At 31.0% G+C, this 27545-nt stretch overlaps 3 protein-coding genes across 5 annotated transcripts in view; 1 reads left to right on the top strand and 2 right to left on the bottom strand.

The window, feature by feature from the left end:
- The first annotated feature begins 234 nt into the window (after positions 1-234).
- Positions 235-25162, top strand: LOC130442382 (caspase-8). Of its 2 annotated transcripts, XM_056776443.1 has the most exons (10): positions 235-365; positions 421-558; positions 1007-1131; positions 2679-2880; positions 3257-3573; positions 3658-4032; positions 4404-4620; positions 5387-5527; positions 5906-6089; positions 14896-25161. In XM_056776443.1, exons 2-10 carry the CDS (start codon positions 477-479, stop codon positions 15059-15061), a joined length of 1809 nt encoding a protein of 602 aa, XP_056632421.1. In that variant the 5' UTR covers positions 235-365; positions 421-476; the 3' UTR covers positions 15062-25161. The 2 variants fall into 2 exon arrangements, with proteins under 2 accessions (XP_056632421.1, XP_056632420.1); XM_056776442.1 differs by having other exon boundaries at positions 235-558; positions 14896-25162.
- LOC130442383 (uncharacterized) lies at positions 6131-12240 on the bottom strand. The gene is made up of 3 exons (XM_056776444.1): positions 11449-12240; positions 8528-9370; positions 6131-7233 (listed from the first exon to the last, which is right to left on the bottom strand). Exons 2-3 carry the CDS (start codon positions 9311-9313, stop codon positions 6817-6819), a joined length of 1203 nt encoding a protein of 400 aa, XP_056632422.1. The 5' UTR covers positions 9314-9370; positions 11449-12240; the 3' UTR covers positions 6131-6816.
- The window catches only part of LOC130442384 (transmembrane protein 198), a 70085-nt gene continuing 58523 nt past the window's right edge, over positions 15984-27545 (bottom strand). For both annotated transcript variants that reach the window (XM_056776445.1, XM_056776446.1), the window contains one exon: positions 15984-27486. In XM_056776445.1, coding sequence (XP_056632423.1) covers positions 27322-27486 — 165 coding nt within the window. In that variant the 3' untranslated portion in view covers positions 15984-27321. The remainder of the gene's footprint in view (positions 27487-27545) is intronic.

The following is a 27545-nucleotide window of genomic DNA, read 5'->3' as shown; positions in this document are numbered from 1 at the left end:
ATAAAATGAGAAGATATATTGAGTTGAACAATGTGGACTTGCAACCAAGGGCTCATTTGTTTTTTTGATAGAACATCTACTTATAAATATGAGTAATAACCATATTTATATGATCATCACTTATAGATGCCACATTAGACAAAGGAAGCCTTTTCTAATGATGCCACTTTCCACAAATTTAGAAGGATAATCGAGCCTTTAGCCTATTTGTCCGAATTAGGAAATGTTATAAATAAAACAGAAGAATATAAGAATGTGTCAATAACGTAATATTTTTGTATTATTAATAATAATCGTTCTCTTGAGTTTTAGCCTAAGTTTAACTTTTATTTTTCACTTTTAAACTACATACTTAGTTTACTAAAGTAAGTAAAAGTTATACTTTCCATATGGGCAAAGTTATTATTGATTACGTCGTAGGGATTCCCCTTAAAATTTCCTATTAACAGTACTAAAACTTTTAAATTATACCAACAATGGGCAATACAAATAATAAATATGATACCGATAATTCAAATTATGTAGAAAGTGATTCCGAGAGTGTTGACGATTTAAGTGGTACGTAATATTGTCCTTATAATCCTTATAATGACAAACACTCAATATAAAATTGTTTATACAAAATTATTTAAAAGATATGTGATGACTTTTGTTTGTAAAAATGGTCAACAGTAATTTTTTAATTTAATTTTGATTTTAATGACTGTAATTCTAATTAATTCCATATGTACTAATACTTTGTTTAGATTTAATAAGAACTGATCATCCTTTTGCATAAACAACTGTTTATGCTAGAGAAAATTTAGTGGCAATTTGATGTGTTTAAATGTTTTGCAGAATCTGCAATTATATTATCATTTAGACACATTTAAAAAGAGACAACTTGGATACAGCTTGAGATTGTAGTTAGTATTCTTACAAAAGCAATAAAAAACTGCCAGTAAATGAAATATTTCTAATTCATGAATTCTTATTTAAAGTAAAATAAATAACATTTATCTTTCAGACACTTTACCATGTGAAACTACAGATGCTGCAACAAATCCTATAGTAAGTTTACCGGATGCAAGGAGTCTTTTGAATGTTGAAAAAGTTAAACATATTGAACAAGAACTGGATATTGATGAATTGGTAACTATTCTGATTGAGTGCAACATATATAATAGATATTAATTATTGGTTTTAGCTATTTTTGGTAAAATAATATTTAATAACCTGCATTATCACAAGTATTTATTTAACAAAATTTCCCAATATTTTATTCTGAAGAATATCTTAGGAGATATTACAGTTTCAAGATAAAATTGAACCAATTGCATAGCCAGCTAACAGCTCTACTCTCCATTTAATAAAGTATCTTTTAGATTTAATTATGAGCTTTATTAAATCTGCCTCATAATTAACTCCATCTCTTAGACTCATTAAAATGTGGAAAGCTCTTGTGTACACCCACAAGAAGTTGGCACTGGACTGAAACTTTGAAGTTACAAAAACTTTAAAGGTTGTTCCAGGTTTTTCTAGATTTGTTCTTCATTGTTCCAAAATGGCTGAGTATGAAACTTTTAGTTAGAGAAAATTAAAAAAATAATGACTTCTGAGCTGGTACCCCAAATTTTAGGTATCAAAATTCTAGTGGTTGTTATGTGTTATTCTAGGTTTGTTCTATATTTTTCCAAAATATGGCATTGACATATTATGTAAGAAAATTGTGAAAAATATATTTTCTTTGATGCTGTATTTTAGAAGAATATAGAATAAACCTAGAACAATTGTCAGAAAATTTTTTTACTTAAATTCTTGAAATAATAAACCAAATTACCACACCAAGAGTGTACTTACCTTCAAGTGATAATTTATTTTATAATAAAAAATAACTTATTTCTTGGTAATTGATTATTTCAATAGCAAGTGAATAGTATTAAGTTAATAATCAGTTTTAAGTCTATACAAACATGCAAACACCACTATTATCCAAGGGTGTTGTATAATATACTCATTATAAATCTGTTTATTTAATTTAATAATACCTGATAATCACAGAAAGAATTAATGAATCCATTAATCACTTTTGCCAGATGCTTCTTTGATTTAGCTATAATATTATATGGTTGAATTACAAAAAATTGGTTTTTAAAGTTTTATCATGTAAATCACTAAATATTTCCGTTACCTTTCTGCACACATAAAAAAAAATTAGAAAGTGAATTTTTATAGACTAAATTCTAACCCAGTTCGAATATCTACACTGATCCATCAGTAACTTGGAATGTGCATAAATGTTTATTAACAAAAATATTTAGTAGTCGTGGATAAAGTATAGTATTCTACTAGATGAACTGAATTGACAAAAGAAATTATTATTAACTATAAATAAATATCACCATCTTTTAAAATTAGATACTTAATATTAAGAAAATATTCAAATACAAAATTCAATAAAAATATTTAGAAGTTCTGGATAAAGTATAGTATTCTAGTCGCGTATTTACTCACTCTTAGTGATTTACTCCATGCGCTAGCGGTTGTGGCAGTAAACTTCGCCTCGTGAATAAAAGACTTTGTTATACACTTTTATTTGTTCGTTTAATTACTTGGAATTTTGGTTATCGGAATGTTCAATAACAATTATTTTTCGGTGTCTATTTTTATTTATATTTCCATAAATGTTTTGATTTTAGATATCTGTGGTTTACTTATTACTAGAAGATCGCACTGAAATAGAAGTTCAGCTTCAGAGAATATTATTATTATTGGCAGGTGGTAGTAAAAATATATTGTCTTTATGGGCAGAATACCATTCGCACAAAAGAGATTATTGGGAAAGAAAATTGGTAGAAGCATTTTGTACTATAAAAAACTATGCAGTTTTACGGAAATTAGGTGAGTTTAAATTATCAATTTAATATAGTTCTAAGAGCAAAAACACCATAGAAATATATTATGGCTTGAATACAAGTATAAGAACTAACATTGAGCAAAAATGTGTGTAGTGAAAATAATGGTAAGTAAAGAGCCAAAGAAAATGTTGATTTGTAAAATCTAACAATAATCATGTAAGAATCATGTATTGGAATATATCTGAAGTATTGATGAAATCTTTCTAGCTGCAAAAGAATAAAACTTGTTTTTTGAGATGTATTTTTAAAAATAAATTGAAAGAGAGAAATGTTTTATTGTCAAAAAATTGTTAAAATTTGTAGACAAAAGCTTAATTAATGGCTAATTAAAATAACTCAACTTCCTATATTATTTGTAGGCTACGAAAAATCGGATGTTATCGCTCATTTTCTACCAAATCAACCCCATTCTCTATACATTAACAAGCTTAAAAAAACCATTTATTTAATTTGTGACAACTTAGATAGAAAAGATACAAAAACTTTTCTCAACTATGTCAGGGAAAGCTTCAATAGATGCAATATATATTTTGATGAATATGGTGAAGAATACCTCGAGGTGTACTTTTTAAAATGGGAAAGTATAAATCAATTGAATTATAATGAAATAAAACAAACCCTGAAAGTTATGGGAATGGAACATTTAAAAGACAAATTAGAAACTGCGTTATCAGGGGTAAGATAAGATTTTAGATAGTTATGTAAGAAATGATTTTCATCATTATTAAATATGCAATACATTATAGTGTGATATTTTTAGTTTCCAGAAGAAATTAGACAGAATTCAAATAGATCTGTCAATAAAATTAATGATCAACCTTTACAAAGTGGACATCGGAGCTTAGAACCAATAAGTCACAACAGACAAATTTCAGTAACTTGTATGGATAATCAAAGAGTAGAGAGGGCTACTAAAAGAAATTTGGAAAATATGTCATTACAACAAATTGTTGAAAACGAACAACATGAAAATTACTTTATGGAATATCAACATAACTTAACTCCTACCATTAAATCTGTCACAAATAGTGTGGAAACATTGGAAGATTGTTATGAAATAGATCCAAGTAGACCTGGAGTAGTTCTTATTATTAATCAGGAATTATTCTATAATGAAGTGCATAGAGAATTTAAGGTTAATATATAATGCTTAACAAATTATTATTTTAAATCACAAATTATTACATGTTTATTTTTTTCTTTTGTGTAAGTATTTGCATGCATTTTTACACAATATTTTTGCAGTTTAGAAAAATAAAAAACAACAATTTGAGGTAGGGTAACATTTTCATTTTATTAAGAATTTGAGTATGTATGGCAATAACGACTATGCTTTGCTCTAACTTAAATTACAGCCAAAAAATAATATTTATTCTTGAGAAAATTTTCAACAATAAAAACAACGTAAAAGCTTTTAATAAATTATAGGCTGTTTGTGAGTTGATAGATTTTGAAAGTCAATGAATTTTCTTCTGTATGTGTATATTATTTTTTTTATTATTATAGCACTTATTACCTCCATCTGGTAAAATCTTGCTCAATAGACAAGGAACAAATAAGGATAGGGATAAACTTGAAGAGGTTTTCAAACAATTTGGATATAAAGTGATTGTAAAAAATGATCTGAACCATTTAGTAATGTTGCAAGAGATTAAGACTATAGTAGATTCTATATGTAATGAATCTAGTTTATTTATTTGTATCATGTCACACGGGGACGAAGGTAAGTAATTCAATGGTACAATATTGTTTATTTGTATATATGCAAATCACAAAATTATTAAAAGTATTTGATATTCTCACACTAATTTAGTACTTGGTCTGTAGGTCACCAAATCACACAACAAAACTAACAATATCAAGAAATTGAAATGGAATTTTTGTTGTAGAGCTAAATTGTTATAAATTATATAAAGCACCGAATTTCCATATTATCGACTCGAAATTGACATATGATTGCTAATAAAACATAAATGGGCAATAATTAAAGTGCCTCTTTAGTTTCAGTTACTCGTCACATATAAATAAAAACCAATTAGAGTAGATTCTATAAGCAGGAAGCAGCACTCCACTTTACCTAGTTCAAAAATATGTCACTGTAACAAGTATATGTAAAAAATGCTTCTGAAAATAAATCTTTAGGAGTGAAGATTTCTTCCAGATACTGGAATTTATTGGAACTCTGCAACTCCGTAGACATTAAAAACAGGCATAATATATTTTGAGGTTGCAGGACATTGTGATCCCCAATCTACATCTTTGTATACTAGACATAATGTTAAAAATTTATCACTGACAAAATTCAGTGGAAAATAGGACTATCGGTAAATGGAAAAGCTGTTGACTACCAGAAATTCACTATACTGGTTATTGTGCTAAATAAAAAAAAAAAAACATTGCAGTATATGTATTGCAAAAAAAATATGTGAAAATGATTCAAATTGTTACGTGCTATTTTTGTATGGATCATTGCTTATGTTTGTTTTTAGGAGTGATATATGGTTGTAATAGCTGTCATGTAAAAGTTTCCAAAATACAAGAAATTATGTTTACTAGAAACCAGAGGAATTTAGCAGGGAAACCAAAAATTTTAATCCTTCAGTCATGCCAAGGCAATGAATGCCAAAAATGTATGTAAAATAATTTCCAGTATAATTCGTAGAATCATAAAAGTACACAATAATGCAGCTTTTAAATTTATCCAGTTTTCTAAATGCCACTTGACATGGGAGCAACACAGCAATGAAAGAATTTAAGGAAACAATAATTTTTAAAAGAATTTCTGATATCCTAAAAAGAATATTCAAAATTGAGATTTAGTAATAGAAAGAAAAAATAGAATACCTCAAAATTGTAGTAATATGTTCAAATATTATTTTGCTATGCTGTTTCGCTGCATTTGATAAGAAAAAGAAACTTAAAGATATCTCAGAATTTGAGAAGTCTAAGTTGTACAACTAAGTTATCGTATTTCCAAACGAAATAATTATTTTTTTTATCATTAACAGTATTAGAAAGTAAAAATGTAGAAGATATACATACTACCTTGACAACTGATGGGCCCAGTGCAAATATAAGAGATACATTAACGTTTTGGGCGTCCTTTCGTGGATATGCTGCTATAAGAAATAGAAAATTGGGATCTTGGTTCATACAAACATTTTGCAGAATGCTGCAAGATTATGGAAATAAGTATGTATAAATTGAATATTTGCTATTAGAATTAAGTGATATTGATATTATAATTACCATTTATTTGGGATAATCTTAATTGTCTTACAAATATTACAGTGTCTACAAATGGAAAGTGATTTTAAACTCAATTAATATACATTTTATACTAAAATTATCCCCTCTATAAAGGAGATTGAAAAAGAGAAAAATATATGAAGGAATAAAGATAACAGTTATAGGAGCAAAGGGAAAGGTCTCCTGGAAAGGAAACGGCTTAATTAGAATGAAAAATTGTAATACAACATTGAAACCTTTTTTACAAGTATTTTAAAGTGTACTAATTGATTTAAGAAAAACTTCAGAAGTCTATCGATTTCTCAGAGTCAAAAAAAATTTCCAGAATTATTTTGGAATTGGAATCTGATTTTTCACTTTCAAATTCATCACTTGACTTATTTGAGAGTTGAAGAAAATTTTCACAGTTATCAGGGTCATACGCTTTTAGAATATAATTACAAGGGACCTTTTTTTATCGAAAAAAACTCCATACCCTACAGTGTAATATTTTTTATTTTCCTCTATTTTCATCACAGACTGAAATAATGAGAAATCGATAGACTTCTGAAGTTTTTCTTATATGAATTAGTCAACTTATAAAAAAATTTCAGACTTTTTGGTTATAACTAGTGGCCTCCAACAGCATGGTTATATTAATTATATTAATTAATCTATTAAAATGTATTAATTACAAAAAATCATTTTCAAACATGTGGTTAACTAATTCCAATAATTTTCTTTTGATAGTTTGGGCATCATCTTGACTAAAGTTTTGTACGCCCTCATCATTCATTTTTGCCATGTCATCTAACGAAACATTTTCCGATAATTTGATGTCGATTAATATTATCCCAAGTATGAATCCACACCGTCCATAATTTTTCCATTCTTCTTTCAATTCGTCTAACGATATGAAATTCGAACAACTGAATTTTAAACAGGTATCGCTTAAACTTTCGTGGTAAATTTTAAGGTAGTGATTGAAATTATCGAAAATTTCTTTACTACCACCTGCATACAAACAGTATGATAAATCGTGTACAACGGAACCAACGTTTGATATTTGAAAGTCAATCATTTTCATATCTTCTAATTTTCCTATATTCTAAAAAAAAGAAAAAACGTTAGGGAATTCAATAAAATAATTATAAATAGTTGAAAAATAAACTATGTGAGGTCACTAGCAGGAGGAGAAGAGTATACCAGAAGGAACCAAACCAAATCACTAGAAATTGAAGAAGAGAACAATCGCAGGAAGCAATATATAAGCTGAGAAAGGATAGTGGTCAGAATAAAAAGACTCAGTTGGATAAGGCATATAACTAGAATGGATGAAAATAATTGGAAATGAAGGAAAGTAGTAGAGCAATTCCAAGTCTTGTGCCTTTAAGGGCTATTGAGCCCTTTCATATATTATAAAAGTCCTACTGGGCCTCCCACCCTTGGATCTAGCCTACAGGCTGAACTTCCACAAAGAACTGCAGGCTGGACCAACTGACCAGGCAAAAATCTGGATGCAGGCAACAGGTGGATACTATTATTTCAATGGGCAACGACCAAATGACGCCTGCGATCGTTAATAATAAGGGTTTGGAGGCAAACATCACTGATCGGTATGAGTGGAATGGTGACTCCAAGTCCCTATACTGAATAATGGACACAGACGGTTCCAGGAGGAATGGCTAGATCGGAGCATACTTCTGCGAAGGACACCCCGAAATAAGCGAATCTTTTCACTTGAGAAATACGCAATCGTCTTCCAATCCTAGGTATTTGCTGTGATGGACGCGCGCTACTCAATCGACGCCATAGAAACACGGTTATCTCATTCTGCTCAGATAGTAGAGCTGTCATACAAGCATTAACAGGGGTGCTCTAGGCTAATGCTGGAGTGCAAGAGAGTCCTACAGAATCTGGTGAGTGATGGCTGCAAGATTAAGCTCGTTTTGGTCTCCGGTTACTCGGGAAACAAAGGCAACGACAAGGCGGACTCACAGGCCAGACTGGGAACTCACCGATGGGTCCAGAACCCATTCTCAGTGTTGCTATCGCGTCTTTCAACGGTTTACTCGCAAGGCAGGATCGAAATCCGACTAATGACGGGACTTCTAACCAGATACTAAGACGCCATTTCCATACCATGGGCATCACGGACGATCCGGAGTGCATGGAGGAGGTTTAAACACTTAGACAAGCTTCACAGCTTGCCTAATGACGCCAAAGGGTTCAAGTCAAAGCGTTTGATCGGTTTTTCAATCGGCCTTCGGTAACGTCTAGTGGGACACGAAGGGCCTATCTGAAGGCGTATGTGCTCAAGGGACCCTTGGCCACCCAACATGGCAACTATGAACTATATATTATAAAATTCCACCTTTTATATAATTTTATACAATACTTACATTATATTTTAAAAATATATTATTACTCCAACAATCTCCCTGTAAGATAACACCGTTGTTTCCATTGTATGTAACAGAATTTTGGAATATAGCTACCCCGTTTTCTACATATCCCTTAATTTTTTCTATGATATTTAAATCAGTGGAGGGATCTAAATACCGTAAACATTCGGTAAAACCTTTCTTCATTAAGCTTTGGAATAAATCTATGTTTGACAGTATCATCCAGTAAGGTATTAATACTTGGCTCAATGCTGAAAATTCTTTTGGATATTTATTTTTATACGCAAACGACAGACCGTGAAATTGACCAAATTTTATAAGGATGTATTCAGCCTGCTCTCTGTTGAAAAAGTGATTTTTGTCTATATTAGAAAAATTATGCTTGTTTAAATTTTCCAATATTAAAAATTCGTTCCCTGGTTTTAGATCTGTTGCATAACACTTCGGTAAATTATTGAATATCAATGTTTTTAAATTTTCTTTCTGGAAATCGATAAATGTCGGCCAAATTTTCTCGTAAAAATTACTCTCATTATTATATAGAATATGTATCGGTATATTATTCCTAACATACTCCGAATCTGTTGACTGCTTCACGACCAATTCCAATTTCTTATTACTGTTTTTATCCTGTATGTTCAAGAAAAAAACGTCCCCCATAAAACCTTGTCCTTTTTCTATTTTATCGCAGTAAGTTATCACGAAATCAGTAAAATTTTCTTTTTTAGATATCGTTTCTAAAGCACTGTGAACGTTTGGAAATAACTGATCTATTAACGCCATTTCTTTATAACAGTTTCTTGTGATATTCCGTTGTCAATTTTCTCAAGATAGTACTTCCTAAAAACAAATTCATGTGATCCCCAAAATTTTGAACTTTTTGTAGATATTTATAAATCAGTTCTAGAGAAAATCATATTTGAAGAAGTATCCTTGTTTTTTAACATACTTTAGAACAGTGATTACCAACCGGTGGTTCACGAACCACTGGGGGTTGCAGTGTTTGCAGAGGGGGTTTACGAAAATAATATTGTGATGACGGATTTTTTTTTAAATGCCATTAAAATCAAAAGCAAAAAATAACAAAACAAAAACGGATTGTTCGCTGTCCGTTTGTTAAGAAATCTATAATACATTTGAAATTTAGCTTTACAAACGACAATCAAAACAGTAATTGCAGATAATTAAGAATGTATTCTTATGAGATTCCCAAAATTATGTACTTTTTGTAGGTATTTGACATAATTTACCTCTGTAAAGGGTTGTAACTCCTTTATTAATCAATTTAAAAAAAATCGTATTCGAAGAAAATTTTTTTACATACTTTAGAACAGTGTTTTCCAACTGGTGGTTCGCGAAACTCTGGGGGTCGCAGTGTTTGCAGAAGGGGCTCGACAAAATAATATTTCAATGGCGGATTTTTTAAAATGCAAAACAAAAAAATAAAGAACACATCCACTGTAAAACAGATTGTTCGCTGCCTGTCTGTTAAGAAATCTATAATAAATTTCAATAAATTCATATCTTTTTTCTTTGTTTGTTTTTCAAAATAACTTCAATAATATTGAATTATATCAACAACTATATATATTATAATTTATTCCTCTTATTCAAGTAATTAAATACTACATTTTCTTATTACAAATATTTATTTATATGACGGCAGTGTTTTTTCTCCGAATACTCCGTTACTTTTCGACGCTTTTCAATACCCTCTTTAAAGAAAGTTGCCGCCAATGTAGCCTAATGATGTTCAGTATCAATAGAGTACAAAACACACCTAGAAACTTCTGGAAATTCCTTAGACAAAGCAGTAATGGTGGATCTGCGGTTTTCTTCAACTATTCTATCAACTCGTTGAACCAGGTCATCTGAAACTACAGATTTGCGTCCTTGGCCCCCTTTATCTTCAAACTTTCGACACCATTCGCGCACAGCGCATAGATTTATGTAGCACAACGCCGACTGACACATGAATACCAACAATGGCGGAGTGTGTAGTGAAAGAGTTTCGCCTACAGCGCATTTCCGCTTTCTTCTGTCCGCGTAACGTCTGCACGGAGAGATGGGAGGTTAAAAAAACGCCCCTCGTATATAAAACATTTTATCAATGTGATTAGTATCATGTTCTGCTTTATGTTTAAAATTATTGCAGCAGTTTTCCCTTCTATGTGATAATAAGATACAATGAAATAAATAACAAATTAAGACAGTTCTCTAGAGATTTTAAAATTAAATATTTGTTCACAACCGGGAACTGGGAGAGTAGTTTTGTATTTACCGAGGTTCATACATAGGCTTAGCTTGCTTTAGAACCTTGTAGATGAGTAAACTTATTGAAAAGTATCTGTTGAATGTATGCTTTGAAATTTGGTAGGAGAAAAACGGTCAAATGTGGAGAGCAGTTATAATATAAAAAAATATATGTCATCATCAAAGCATCTTCAACATTAAAACCAAAAGTTTAGGGTGAGACTTGATCATGTGACGTTTCTGGAATAAGATAACGAATATTTCCAGCCCTATTTACTACTAAGATGTTTTATTCTTTTCAAATAATTTTATTTTATTTTTTAGATCACTTTTATTAAATAATACCTTGAAAATTTTTGTTAGAAGAATTCTAATATTTTCAATAATTAGAAATTATATTAGTGTTCGTATCTGCGCAATTATAAACTATGTATATTTGAATTATTTTATCTTTAGTAAATAAGATAATTATTAGACAATTAAAATGTTTTAAAGCTCTTCAGTTTTCGTCTTGAATACAATAATTAATTAAATCTAGTAAATGTTTCTTATCTCATTCTAAACAATATTTAAGCCACTCCTTGAAAACCTTGAATATTTACCTTTTTAAACCAAATAATTATTCAGATATTTAACTATTATTAATATATGCTTATGTTACTTACCTCAGTAATGATTTGTAATTAATTAAACGAAATTTATCGATGGAATATTGTCTAAGCTACTGTAAATACAGTTTTTGTACTGTATACTTGAAACATAACGATCTTAACAACTTAAGTCTATTGTAAATATGTGTCGCTATGATCTGCTCATTTGTACGAAGTTGCCGAGATTATTCGAAAAGAATCGAAAATATATCTATTTATATTAGCTGTACAACGGCAAAAACTATTATACGAGGTCTGGCTAATAAATAACGAGACTGCGCACCTAGAGGGCGCCCTAGACGGGTGAGATTTACTATTTGTCAGTTTTGGCAACACTGCGATAACTAGTTGTGCCCGAGTTGTGAAAGAACACCCGTGAAGTTTGTACCTGTCCATAACGCGCTATCTGTGAAGCAGTATTTGGCCAGTAAGCGCATTCCAGTGCTCTAATACTCGCTATACTCACCAGATTTGACACCGTGCGACTTTTTTTGTTTCCGAAGATAAAATCTGCTTTGAAAGGGACCCGATTTGGGTCGAGGGAAAGCGGTAAAGCAAAAAACGGCAGAGCTCCTAAAGGCGCTCACCAAAGAAGACTTCCAGCACTGCTTTGATCAATGGAACAAACGTATGCAAAGGAGTGTAGCGAGTTTACTGAAGGAGAGCATTCGATTGTAGAGAAATTTTTATAATAAAACCATTTTCGTAACCAGCCTCGTTATTTAATAGCAAGACCTCGTATATAGAAATGTCTTAAATAATATCGAGGAGAAAATCATTCTGTCTCGGGACAGCAAAGCGAGTAGTTCTTAGACGCCTACATCTCTGCGGAGTTACGCTGCTCCTAGAGATTTGGCACGCGCGACTAAGTTTAGCTTTTCGTTTTATGTATAATTTTGTATACATTGTTTTGTTTGGTATTATGTATACATAGTAAGTTTGAGTAGTTATCGAAATTTGTTTATTGTGCTACCCACCCATACATTAATAACTTTCAACTCAGTGTGTAGAAAAACTTCTCGAACCTAATTAATTACCACAACGCTAAATCATATTAACACTCTTCTCAACTCAAATCTGTAGTAAATATATCGAAACAACTGCAATATCCACATCAACCAATTTTATTTTCAAAAATACACTTTGGAATTTTTAATAGTACTTAAATATATTTTACTAAAACAAACTATTTAAAAGTCTGTGTTCTATTAATTTATAATATCTGGTCTGCGGATTAAGCATCGGCCGGCAACCGTCTGCCGTTTCCTTATTCTTACATTTTTCCTCCCTTCTTTGGCTTAGACTTCGTCCTCAAAGTCCTGTAATACTTGGACCTGGGCTGGTTGCAGCTTGGGTCCAAAAAGGAATGTTGAGATTCTTCTTTTCTTCTTCAATAAAATTACTAATAAAGTTACTAAAACAGATATTAATAAAGTATTAGATGTGGCACTGAGTCCTGTTGAAATCTGGGGCAGATTTTCCAACGGCTCTATTGATTGGATTTGACTATGGGTTTCTGGAATTTTCAATTTTTCTATCTTGATTTTGTGAAGGATACTCAATAGCAATTGGTTTTTCGGTTAACAAGACACTGGTTGATCGGATCAACTGATCTTGGATTTGAATAGAATGGACTATTCCTATTAATATGACTTGCGATGTTTCCTGCACAAAATTTTCTGTTCCTGTGCATTTGGTGCAGCTATTAACATTTGGAATTAGACATCCCCATGATATAGGAATTGTACAAATATTTTTGTTTCGACCAATACATTTTTCCTACCATCTGTTAGGTATAGGATAAATTCTGAATTTAGGATAAGAGTTGATATGAAGGATTGAGATCTTGATTATTATGAGCATTGTATTGGTGATTACGCAGATAAAAGATTTAGAAGATTCTGTTAGTTCATAGTGATGTTAGTCTGTTCTATTCTATTCGTTCTGAAATTTTTGTAAGCACAATAAAAAAAAATAAAGAAAAACTTACCAGCGAATATAAAGAATAAAATCATCTAAAATTTACTTTTATTTAGAGTAAAGATAGGTAGAGGAAGAATTCGAATCAATTTCGAGGTTTTATTAAATTTCTCGAATAGAGTGTTAGAATAAATTAATCAGAATCTTACATGCTTACCATAGTATTCCAATTAAAATTATTGGTCACAATGCACATATCATCTTTTGACAAATTCATCATCATTAGAAGGGAATTTCATAACCTTTAATATCTAAGTTCAAAATTTTACTTATTTATCTTTCCAAATATGAGAGAGGGGATGAGGAGTTCATAAGTACTCTAAAATATTTTACAAGGTTTTAAGGAACTTAGGAGAATACTTTAGAATCTCAGACTGGCTTAATTTCTGATCTCGCTTTGTGCGTAATGAGGTTAGAAACTCCTGTCCGAGGATACGTCGTCAAGAACATTTAGAAATTGCAGCAATTCAAAATATCATAGTTTTGGTTGATAAATATCATCAGTCCCTTTTCCACATCTAATTGAAAAAAATATGGTATGCGGAAGAAGGAGATCTAATGGAAGGCGAAGGCAAGAAACAGGAAAGAATGGAAGACAATTATTACCACGCTATGGGCCTACTAGATTACCTATGTGTAGCTCGATAGCATAAAATACATGTACTGATAAAGTAGAACACTGTAAACAAACTTGTCTCACAGATTTTGTGTTTTGATACTGTTTAGGTGTCGGTGTTTGTTCTATTGCTTCTTTTATAATAATAATACACTATTGTACTTTGGAAACGCACAAACTTCAATTACATCTATTATTTTTGTATTTTATATGGATGTGAAATATATTTATATACATTAAACAGATTTTTACATTTTTAACGTCCGCAAATCTTGTATATTGAATGCTGCCGGTTCTCGCTGTGTTTCTTCTGGACCCCCGTAGTCGCAGCGTTGCCGGGTTTAGCTTCCATTTTGTAACATATAAAATTTAGAAATCGAAACAGATACATTATCATTAATCACATTTCAATTATTTTGCAGCTGGCTCATTGTGTGGCATGATGATACTCTTTTAGTAAAACAAATATATCTTCAATTCTAAGTCTACAGCTTTTTGCAAATCTTTTAGATTAGCAAAGTTGATAAAATTGCTAATAAAATTCCTAAGTTTTGTGCTGTCTGCGTTTTTAAATTTTTTCTTCCTGAACTCTTTGATTTTGAAGTTCGTTTGCTAATTTCTTTGTTATCTATGAAAACGACAGGATATTATAATTTTATTTAATTAATTTCTGTTCTCCATTTCTATAGGCGAAAGAGATGGTCTTGTAGGTTCACAGATACAGGTCTTTGTGGCTAGCCAGAATGTCATATTAGTGCCAATTGTTTTAAATTCGTTGTAACTTTTTTTAATTGATTCAATCCATAGTGATAATTCAATTATATTGTTATACAGCATTTGTTTCAAATACTTTTATTTTATTTTAGACAAGATTTTCTCAAAATTTGTACCAGAATAAATGGATCAATACAAAATATGGAATGGAATAACGAAGAAGATGAAATCTTGATCATGACACCAGTACTGGAATCTACATTGGGAAAAGATTTTTATTTACCACCGCTAAATGGATATAACAAAGTTCGTATTTGAATCACTCACATTTGGAACCATTGATGATATTCGTATTGAACACACTTTCACTATCACTACTCACTCACTTTATCTGCTGTGTTTCAATACATCATTCATCATGCTAAGATACCGAAGATACAAAACATGATTTATTTCCATTTCCCATTAATTATTCTTTCTCCTATCTAATTATAGATTATTTTACAACCATCTTGTTTCAAACTACCGTTAATATCCAACTCATGTTTTCTGATACATGTACAGATAAACTTTATTACCCTAATCTTCAAAATATTGGCTTGTTCAAAACCGTAACTATAGATGATTGAAAAAGGTATAAACGATGCACCCTGTTTGACATGATTCCAGCCCTTGTAGTGATCTGTAACAAAAAATTTGAAAAATCTGTAATCTGTAAAGATGTCGCTATCGTATTGACCTTAGCCAAAAAAAATGGCACAAAATGGCGTCGACATGAAATATCAATTTTCTTGCCTTTTTCGAATTTTTTAAAACTCAAAATTGACTTTTTTTAAATCCAAAACAGACGCGATAGAGAGAAATCAAAATCTATTGTATCTCCGGAAATACTGTGGATTTTTAAAAATCTGCTTAACGACATATTTTTAAGGGTCTTGAAAATATGCAAATTTTTAGACCAGAATACCCCTTAATTTAGTGGTAACAAACAATCTTTAAAAGTTCTGAATTCCCAATCCTTGCATTTTCTATTTACTATTATGTAGGTGTACTTGTTTTTTGTTATTCTTCATATTTACTTCTCTCTTCCGTTATTAAATTCTTGTAATTTAATTTTCATTTACCTCCCAACAAATGATAATTCACATTGAAATTCATCTAAGAACATTTTAGATTCTGCGTACCAAAAAACGTTTTTTGTACTATTTTATATTATGTATAAAACAAATAAATAAAACAATTTTATTGAGTTATGAGCAAATTTTAATTTTTGTGCTATATAATAAAAAAATATGTCAACAAAATAATAATGAATTCAAATAATTCATTTCTAACCTTTGGTTCAGAGATAAAAGATTTTTTTATATTAAGAACTTTATAGATCTTTGATCTTTCAACCATTTTAAATATCCGAGAATTTACACAAAATATCTTAGATATACTTTTCGAGAAATAAATGTAAAGATAATATGCAATATTTATGTCATTGTATTTTAACGTTTTTCTTCTAGTTGTCGCTACAAAGCTTTTATAACAAAATTTGTTTTGCATATTAACTTTTCTAATAAATACATTTAGAAATATGCGGAGCCAAACTCATTCATCAGAGTACCATTTGTAATATATTTACAATAAAAATAAAACATATACAGGATATGGAACTGAATTACAGTAGGGCTTCGGTAATTCGGACTCCCGCTTGTTCGGTGATCGCAGTAATCCGGCCGCGCAATGGGCTTCGCGGTGGAGGCGAGCGGGTGTATGTGCGGGCTGCCATGAGCCAATGCGCCGCCACCTAAACATTAAGACGAAAAACACTGAAGAAATCGGAAGATCCTGTTTTAGAAGATGCTTTGTTTACGTTGGTTTTTGCAACAAAGGCGATTGCATGTTCCTGTAACTGTCAGATGAAGCCACTATTAGACAATTCCAATTAGAGTTACGGAAAGTTATTAGAGAAAAAACCTAACAACGGAACAGGTTTCCAATGCTGACGAATCTGGTTTATATCGGCGATTATTGCCAGATCATATTTCAGCCTCCGGCAATGAGTAGTCGGCTGCCAGAAGGAAAATGATGAAAATGAGGATGACATTAATACCTTGTGCAAATGCGGCTGAAACCCATACACTTGAATTGCTTGTTGTAGGGAAATAACAGACTTGCGGGCGTTTAAATCAAAACGTCTTTCTGTTTGTTATCGTGCACAAAAAAATGTTTGGGTTACGAAAGACTTGTTTCTTGAGTGGTTTAAAACGAAATTCGTTCCCGCGGTTCGTCGCCATCTTTTTTCCGTTAATTTGCCACCTCGACCTTGAAGAATGCGAACAGATTTTATGTGACAGAATAAAAAACCAAATAATTAGTTAGATTAGGTACATATAATTACAGCGTTACATATATTTAAATCTTGAAACAAGATGGATATTGACAAACAATATTAGAGACAAGATTAAAAAAATTTTAAGTTGAACGATTGAGTAATGAAAGCCGTTCTTATCATCTCTTATATCGATTCTAAAACTGATTTTTAAAATAATTCAGCGATCTATCACTTTTGAAATATTATTTGTACTCCATTTGAGTAGATAGAAATAAATATGAAATAAACACCCTACGTAATAAATAAATTTCAATGGAAGCACTTATTTAAACTATACTTTTTACCATATATAATCTTGTTGGGCCCTTTTATAGTCTTCTTCATCAAGTAATAATGCTTATTCTGAGATTCTGCATCCAATAATGCAAAAGAATAATTTTTTTCAACAGCACGGTTGTCATTCCATTTTAAAAACACAAATATGAATTAAATAAATTTAAAAATGATGCCTACATAACCTCAATACTAAAGTTTGTGTTTAAAGTGCAATTTGGAACATGCGTTTGAACTATTTCGCACGCATATGCTCGATTGGGTCCTAAAATTGTGCAAATGGGGAGCAAAAACAGGTTGGTATCACTAGGTGCAGTATTCGATTCCCCCCTAACATATTCAAGGTACAAAATATCTTTTTTACTTTCATTCGGACGTAGATGGAAATTTTTTCTTAAAATCCCTTATCCGATTCAAATAACCCTTTGACGATTAGAAGTCAACAATTCTAACTTAATGTTGCTATAATCCTATGTACAGTTCATTTATAATTCATATCTTTCAAAATACCTCAACATTCTTATTAATGAAACCGTTACACTTTCTTCTATATATACCAATTAAAATTAATATTTCTAAAATACTTTTACTTCTTCCTATAATGGTCCCTTAAATATCTCACAATTCTCAAAAAAACAATGAAAAATGGAACAATTTAGTTAGAAAAACATTCCCGAATATAATAAACAGACATGGATACGATTTAATACTTGGGAGACAGCTGTTGTAACTATCAAATTTTCTCTTCCCTAATCTAGAAAATTTGCTCTGTATATACTGGCAAACTTAATAGTATACTTTGGCCTTTCAAATAGAAAAATTTGCATATGAAGCTACACTCATTTGCCTCTTTACATTATATTAAGGGGTACATAGAATAAACGCAAGCAAGACGCGCTATAGACGTTCATAAATGTCAAAAATGTTAAAAACATAACCTCAATCTTCTAATAGTTGTAGTTTATACTTGCAAATACCCTGAAAAATGACTTTTCCGAGTGAAAAGCTGATAGAATTTGTAGGTGCTTGTGAGTGTGCTACATAAACAATCTGCTAGGTACAAGTGAACTAAAATTTGGTAGAAAACAGGGAATCATTTTCCAATTTGAAAATTTCATGACAAGAGCTGGTGATTAACTTCCTGACCTAATCGACAATCAGGTTTTCTTATTGAATATTTTGTTACGTCTCTGATCATATAAGCCCCGATTTATTCATCTATGTTTAAATAATTCTTATGTTCTATTTCGTTCATGTTAAAATATGTCGTAATAAGGTAACTGTAGATATTTTTATTTAAACTGAGGGTCTCACCCACCAACGCCGTGTCAACTGTCGCTTTGTATATATTTCTGTACACATTTCATACAGTAAAGTAAGTAAATAAAACATTATGAATAATTGAAAATCATCCATGATCTTCTGATCGCTGATCTTCAAAAACATAATCTCAAATTTCTAATGTAGTTTGTAGTTGCAAATACCATGAAAAATGACTTCTCTGAGTAGAAAGCTGATGGAATTTGTAGGTGCTTATAAGTGTTTGTTAAGTCTCACACATTCCATACAGTAAGTATATAATACATTATAAATAATCCAAAATCGTTTATCACTGTTCAAATTTTATTATATACAATCACTTTTAAGGTTTAAAGATATCTTCAGTGATTATTATCTTGAAACTATCAATTTCCCAAAATATAACAGATACAGATCTACTCGCTAGGAATGGAATCTTGATCACAATATCTACATTACGGCAACAAGATAGAACTTCATTCCTCCAAAAATTAGATCAGATACAACCTTTATTAAGCACTTTTCTCTTGAAGCTCCTCAAGATAAATCCTAGTAGTAATAAGGGGAGTGAGAATTGGTCTTACCAAAATACTCATGATTGTTTTAAGAAATCAAACAACCAACCATATTATTCGATTTGCAACTATAACTTCAACACATTATAAAGATAGCTTCAGAAATTATCTGGTATCTACCTACTTTCTAAAATATAATATATACAGATCAACTCGCTAGGAGTGCAATTATGGAGATAATATCTAAATTATGGAAATTACATTAGGACTTCATTTCTTCAAAATTACAACAGATACAACCTTCATTAAGCACTTCCCTCTTGAAGCTCCTCAAGATAAAGCCTAGTAGTAATAAGGGGAGTAAGAATTGATTTTACCAAATATATTCATAATTTTCTGAAGTAATCAAACAACCAACCATTTCATTCGATTTGCAACTGTAACATCAACATATTAAAGAAATCCAACAATACACAGATAGAAGATAGTAGGTGAACTTTAAAGCAAATCTGCGAGAGTTTCTTCAATTTCTAAAAGATGCCCAGTTATAGAACAAAATCCCCTGCTCAATTTATTCATATATCTAACTACATTTCTATCACAAACGCTGGTATTGTGATTATGATTTTTTTGTTTTCCTAGAAGTATGTTTCTTGGAAGATGTCTTCACAGGTTTGACTGATTTTTTGTCACAGACCATTGGATCAGAACTAAATATTTGCCTGTCAATAGAGTTAAGTTTTAATTAACAAGATCAGCAAAATCATACTAACACATTTACAAAGTGAAAATTTTTTACATAAATTAAAAAATTAGCCTATACATTGAGTTTTAGCCTTTGTCTAGAAATATCAAATAAAAAAAAAAATAAAATGATTAAGAATGCATTTGTATCAATGTATCAAAAATGATTTTTGGGAAATGACAGTCTTGAATACTCTCTGTCAACCCACTTATATGTTTCTCTTTACAACCATTTCAAAATCACTCTTATTTACAGTGAAAATCACTGTCTATATAAAATATTTTTCACGAGTACATGTATCACTCATTAATAATATTCAGTACATTATTAATTGTAAAATTATTAATATTTCACCAAAAATCCTTAATGTTTAGTAACCTGGATTAAAGATTTCAGATGAATTAAATGGAACCATCTCAACAATTTGTATTGAACACACTATTTACTACCAATACACAAACATAATTATACTCTCTGAGATGCGTTTGACTTCAACTCTCTGAAGAGGATAACTGTGTTACTAAAACGATTGAGTGGTATTAAACAATGTGTTTAGTATGTTTGAAATTAAGGATAAATTCTCGGTAATCAAAAGGTTTTATATAGTAAATATTCTACATATACCAGTACATAGATTTTTGATTTGCTATCAGGTATTTGTTACGTCTTCAATCCTTTTGGCAGTATATTTTACAGTTTGTGACAAGAAAATAGCAAGAAAATATTTTACATTTTTGTCACATCCTGTAGATATAAAATGTAGCGATAAATGACGAATTAAATATGCGTCATTGTTTTTTCTGATTCAAAATCTACTTAATGTTTGAACTAAAGATACCGGCAGAATTTAATTAGCCATTTGTCATACTACAACTAAGATTTTTCAAAAATATTTTCATACTCTATTTTGATATGAAAGGAAATGAATTTAAATCAAAATCATTCTACATTGTTGAGATAATGCATGTTGGCAATATATTTTCTGTCACTTCGAAGTACATTGGAACCAAAATTGGTTTCGAATAACAAATATTAACTAAATTTAAATTAGTAAATAAAACTTGTTATTGATCTATTGACCAGTATCAATTTTATTTTGATATTTCAATACACAATTCTCAATTTTTTATGTTTTAATAATGACATGGTCAAAGAACAAATAAATCATGGCGACGACAGCTTACAGGCATTTGGCAGATTTGGAAAACCGAGAAAATGCCAGAAGCATGAAGAAATGCCATTATATTACCCATTTTCAAGAAGGGAGACAAAACATTGTGTGAAAATTATAAAGGAATTATAGAGCTAGACGTCACATACAAAATACTCGTATCAATTTTGAAAAGAAGATTGGAAATATATGTAGAAAAATTGTTAGGTGAGTACCAAGGAGGGTTTGGAGAAGACAGAGGAACATCCGACCAAATGTTTATGATAAAACAACTGGCTGTTATGACTATGAGATACCAATACAAATCAATGCTTAGCTTATGCTGATGATGTGACGTTGATAGCAAGAAGTAGAAGAAAGCTTGAAGAAACCACAATACAACTAATAACAGCAGTAGAAGAGATAGCCTCCTCACACAATAATGACAAAATAAAGAACAAATGTGGAAGCAATTTCAAAGTACATAAACATGATGAGATGTTAATAGAATTTGAGGAAGTAGAAAATTTCATATATTGGTGTGTACTACTAGATAATAAATGCCAAGAAGAAAAGGAAATCGAACTAATAATTGCCAGGTAGTCTTAGAAGAATATTAACATCGAACATACCTAACACGCCTGTGAAACCTGGATAATGGTGAACGAAACTGAACAGAAACTGGAAATCTGGGAGAGGAAAATACTAGAAGGAGGAAAACAGACATAGTTAGGATGGGAGATAAGATCATACCATGAAAATTGCACACTTTTCAATGAGTCACCAATCAGAGCGTTTATAAAGACAAGGTTACAAAATGGCTAGGTCACTTAAAAAGAATGGATTAAGACAGACTCTTGTAACGAGTTGCATGGAAGATACCAGAGGGTAAGAGGAAAAGAGGTAGATTGAAATCATGGAAGGGAAGTAGTGGAGACCTTACAGAGAAAATTATCCAGAGCTGGAGAGAAAAAGCAAGGGACCGAAAGACGTAGATATGAAATTAACAAAGCTATGGACCTTCTTGTTAATAATATGCTCATCCACCAAAAAGTTTCACAAGAAATATTATGGAATTAGAAAAAACATTTTTTTTTATAACAAGCTTTGAGTATATGCCCAAATCTATTGCAAAAACGTTGTATCGACTAGGAATGAAATTATTCACTAGCTGTAAACTATTGCTATAAATGAATATAATTTTGTGGAAAATATTTTTGAAACTAAATTTAAATATGATCTGATCACCCACAAAACATTGATTTTTACATGAGTAACAACGAAGTAGAGGTGTAAAAGTAACGAAAAAAATTGTAACCATATGTATTCGTTACTAAAACAAATTAGTACTCATTACTATAGTATCGTTACTTTATTAGTTACTTCTGATACTTCATAACGTGCTATTCTAGAGCAACGAATAGTACGACGTCGCGGTGTCGCAATATTCGTAATTTGCAGAAAACTAAATAATACATTACATACCAAGCTGCCTAAGGTACATTTTTCCACTGTTCTGTATTTTGAATCAGACTTGGATTCAAGTTAGTCTAGTTTGGCAATACTATTTAAAAAATTCCGAATACATACGGTTTGCTACAGCTCTACAACGCAGTTTTTATTATTGTATTTTGAAGCATATTAAGTATAAGTAGAAAATTTATTTTTCATGTTTGTTCTCATAATCGTGTTTAATAATTTTCAAATGGAATTATTCGCTCCCAGAAACAGTACTACGTAAAATATTTGTGTTGTAATTTATACAGTGTGTCCCTTATAAAATCAAGAAAGGTCAAAAGAATCTAATAGAAAATTTACAAAATTTTAACATTTGTAGTATAAAGTGTTGATACTAGACAAAATATTAGAAGAATAAAGAAAATTATAACCTTGTCAGGGGAAATTACATTCTAATAGTTGGTATTTAGCATTATTCTTCCGCGAAAGATTTATTGATCTCAAAATCAGACAAATTTGTTTGGCGTTTGTCGTTTTTCAGGATATTTTTTGGCATCTTAAAGTACCGAAGATCCTTAAAATTTGATAATTTCCGGTCGTATTTCCTATTGGTGTTATTGGTAACCAAAATCTACTTACAATACTGGTACAATACCTACTACTTATTTTCTGAAGAAATGTTGTTAAATGAGATGTGGTGTGGGACAATCGTTAGACAGGATTACTAATAACATCCAAGTGAATAATCTATATTATTATATAATAAAACTAAGTCGATAAAATGTGCGTGCCGATAAAACTTAAAAAGGAGTCCCGACACGATAAAGGGACTTATGTGGTGTGATAGCCCTTTATCCCTCCTCGAACAAGAAAGTTCCCGTTTTAATCTAGAGGGCATGTTTTAAGGGACTTTCCGACCCTTCAACTTGGAAATTAAGTCCAGTGGCGCCATCTGTTATCGAATATTTGAACTTCGTTCAAGACAACTATGGGGACTATACACTCCAATAGTCATAGTGTATAGTCTCCATAGTTGTGAGCCATTGCAGCATGTGTAGTAGTGGCGCGAAATTTAAAATTCCAATTTCAATAAAATCTTAAATTTCATTTGTTACTATAATAAAGTTGTTAAATTTTGTGTATTTATACGTCATTATTTAACGTATATTTTGGAGTTAAAGCGACATAATTTTAGTTATCCAAATTAGTTCTCAAAATATTTAAAAATTTAGGTTTTTAAATTTCGCGCCTTTACTACATACGCTACCGCTACAGAAGCTAGAAAGTTCCCGTTTTAATCTAAAGGGCGTGTTTCTAAAGATATAAGGAACTTTCCAACCCTACAACTTGGAATTAAGTATAGTGGCGCCATCTGTTATCGAAATTTGAACTTCATTCAGGACAACGATTGTTTGGGTTGCATTTCCAAAAGCGTTGCGAGCAATTGTAGCATGTGTAGTAGTGGCGCGAAATTTAAAATTCCAATTTCAATAAAGTCTTAAATTTAATTTGTTGCTATAATAAAGTTATTAAATTTTGTGTATTTATACGTCATTAGCTAACTTATATTTTGGAGTTAAAGCGACATAATTTTAGTTATCCAAATTAGTTCTCAAAACATTAAAAAATCATACTACTCAGAAATCTCAACTCCCCAAAATTATGTAATGGAACTAGAATGATCGTAAAACAGCTATCGAATAATATCATTGAAGCTGAACTTATTTCTGGAAAGACCAAAGGACAGACAGTATTTATACCTAGAATACCTCTGATCTCTTCGGAATTGCCATTTCAATTTAAAAGACTGCAGTTTCCAATAAAATTAGCCTTTAGTTTTACAATTAACAAAGCGCAAGGACAAACTTTAAAATATTGTGGCATTAACCTCAAAGAATCCTGCTTCTCTCACGGTCAGCTATATGTAGCTTGCTCAAGAGTAGGAAATCCAAAAAATTTATGTATATATACTCCGGACAATAAAATGAAAAATGTTGTTTATAAACAAGTATTGTAAATAATGAGAAAACGTTTTCAATAAACTTTTTTTTACTTTTTACGTCATAGTTTATTTTTTTATTTCGGCTTTACCACGTCATCTCATATCAACTCCCGGGCGAAGCCGGATTTTTTAGGTAGTAAATAAATAAGATTCATTAGTTTGTATTTCTACTTACACTACCACTTATTTCAAACCTTAGTTACAAATATAATTGATATTACTCCGTTAGAATTCTTCTATTATAATTATTGTACCTCTATCTTAATGATGGATTACTTCTTCTAGTTGGAAATATTTTCTACGGTGTAAGTTTGGTCTAGTGAAACACATATTTGTCGTCAATAAACTCAATTCGACCTCTTTAGTCATTCCAAGGAACTTAAGACTTTAGCATTATTATTACCATAATTTTTTAAAGGCAGACAAAAGTAGGGCCGTAACCCTCACCAACAATTTTTTTTTCAAATAGGACTTGTGTCACCTCTTTATAAATGTTATAAAAAAAGAATCTACCCATATACTTTTTCTAAGGTCCACCAAACTACCTATTGATCAGGCTATTTAAAGAATAACATTTCGGACTCTAATATTATAATATAAAAGTCTAGTTACTACTACCAAAAACAATTAAAAATTCAAGTACTACGCCTCATTTCTAAGGATTAAAAATTGTATTCTTGAGAAAGTAGACAGTTCAACGTGAATACAATAGAGAAAATGTTGGGTTTTCCGCACAGGAAATAATGGGACTGAACAAGACTCCGTAAAAGACTTAAAATATTGAAATGCCAAAGATGATCTGAATTTATTAGTTTGATTTTTCAATATCTGAAAAAAATCCAATTACTCCTAGGTACGCCAGACATAAATTTCAACAGAGAAATTGAAATCAAGTGGAAAGAAAGAAACACTATACAGTTGTATATTGTTTCACCGAATAGAAAGACATAAGGACACACATAAAATAATTTAGGAGAATTGAAAACAATGAAAGTAAGAAAAAAAGTTATTCGGATATTAAGACAAAATATGATGGGAGTTATATCTTGATTCCAGACAAATAAGAGGAAATAAGAACACTGTTGGAGCTGTTAAGTTTAAGTTGGTCCTGAGTAAAAGGAAAAAATGTGTGTCCGTGTAAGGAGAAAACATTACTGAAATTAACATAAAATATCCACAAACACTATGGTACCGCATCCACAACAAGTGGATTAAAAACCTTGCTAAGCACTGTTACACGTTCCCTTGGCAAAACTTTCACACGAAGAGGAAATACAAGGTTAGAGGTCAAGAAATTGTAAGCTTCTAAACTATTGTAATGCTTTATAAATTCCTTGGTCATAAAGCTCGTGCGGAAAACTAGGTACTCCAATCTGTATAATTAGGTCACGCGTGGCCATTGGTCCTTATCTTCGTACCGCAGCTCAAACGGTTCACGATCACACTCCTGACTTCTGATAGCGCTCACAGTCGTGATGAGTCAATTTCTCATTATATCCCCTCATCAAAGCCATACTTTATCAAACAATAATTACTAGCAATGCTTCGATATGTCATCTCTCCTCGAAACGCATCAACAACATGGCCGACGCCTTGTTGTTTAGACTGTTCAATAGATGGCGCTCGCGCCGCCCTGCCGGGACCTCGTGCACACAAAGGATAGAATCCAAACCTTATCTAGTATTTTTCAGAAATGCGGATTTTCAAATAAAACTAATATAATTCAAAACTCTTTATGTCGACAGAAGGTGAAATCCAACAATATTTACAGTTTTTAATGTGGTTTTAAAACCACGATAAGCACAATATGTACTTAATTATAAAATAAGAAGTAAACCGGTTTCACATTTTTTTATATGACCTTGAAAGAGGGACGGATGTGTTTTAAACAAATGTTAGTGGTAAATTGAGGCAAGTCAACTATTTATTTATGTATATGTGGAACTTCCTTTTAATTGCCAAACTACTTTTCTGTCTCGTCTATACAATTAATTTCCACAAAAAGGATTAAATATCCAGATACCTACTTCCATCATTCAAAATTGTTAATACCTGAAACTTTTTTTGCTTGAAGGATTTTGACCACGATATCTCTTGAATTTTGCCCATGTGCGTCTCCACTCACTTTTGATAGCAACAGGTTAACTAAGACAAATAAATATTTTTTATTTGAACCTGTGCAACTTTAATAACCTTTCATTTATTTTAAATGTTTGATTGATAGCAAATTTGTCTTTGGTATTGGTTTTCACTACATAGAATAAAGAAGTATAATAAATGAAAATTTACCTCTTCCCATATTCTTGTTCCCGAGATACCAATAAAACTCATGATCTCGGTTGAAATAAAGTGTGGAATAAAATTATCTAAACACGATTACTACCAGAACAATTTTAAAATAATTTTCTACATCAAGTTCATATTTATCAATAACCAGTTAGTTTTTACAATATTTTTTACAATTCCTATATCTCTAGTAACTATTTCTAGTGATAAATGTAGAAAATAACTGGTATTTCAATAATTTTCTTTGTTATATACAAATTTTTGCTCCTCGACGAAAATACTACAGGATTAATATCAGGATTAGATTGTTTTGTGGGACTATTTAGCAAATTGTCATCTTTTTATGGAACATCTACTACATCGAAGAAAAATGTCACTTATTGTCTTAAAGCTTGAAATTGTTTAAAACGATTTGAAAATCTAAGTAACTTCCGATTAAAGAAAATGCAATTTTATTGCATAAATTTTCATCGTCGAGCATTTATTTCTGTCTGACTATCATCTTCACTTTCCGTTAAAGCTGCCAGTTGAGTATCGGGTAATATAGTAAGATGAGTCGCATCCGATTGGAGGGTACTACATTCTCCTTGACTATCATTGTTTTCTTTTTTTTGGAGTTGTTGCACAAAATTCTAAAAGATAAATATTTAATAATATCTCGATATTTAATAGGATACAACAAATAGTAAAG

The sequence above is a fragment of the Diorhabda sublineata genome, chromosome 4, assembly GCF_026230105.1.
Source record: "Diorhabda sublineata isolate icDioSubl1.1 chromosome 4, icDioSubl1.1, whole genome shotgun sequence".
NCBI lineage: Eukaryota > Metazoa > Arthropoda > Insecta > Coleoptera > Chrysomelidae > Diorhabda > Diorhabda sublineata.
Note: the sequence above shows the minus strand (reverse complement) of the source record. Positions and strands in the feature narration are given on the sequence as shown.

Coding starts and splice junctions, on each gene's coding strand:
- LOC130442383 (XM_056776444.1), bottom strand. CDS start 9,313: ATGGCGTTAATAGATCAGTTATTTCCAAACGTTCACAGTGCTTTAGAA. Junction 7,234..8,527: donor ATATATTTTTAAAATATAAT/GTAAGTATTGTA, acceptor TCTTTTTTTTAG/AATATAGGAAAATTAGAAGA.
- LOC130442382 (XM_056776442.1), top strand. CDS start 477: ATGGGCAATACAAATAATAAATATGATACCGATAATTCAAATTATGTA. Junction 3,574..3,657: donor TAGAAACTGCGTTATCAGGG/GTAAGATAAGAT, acceptor TGATATTTTTAG/TTTCCAGAAGAAATTAGACA. Junction 4,621..5,386: donor CATGTCACACGGGGACGAAG/GTAAGTAATTCA, acceptor GTTTGTTTTTAG/GAGTGATATATGGTTGTAAT.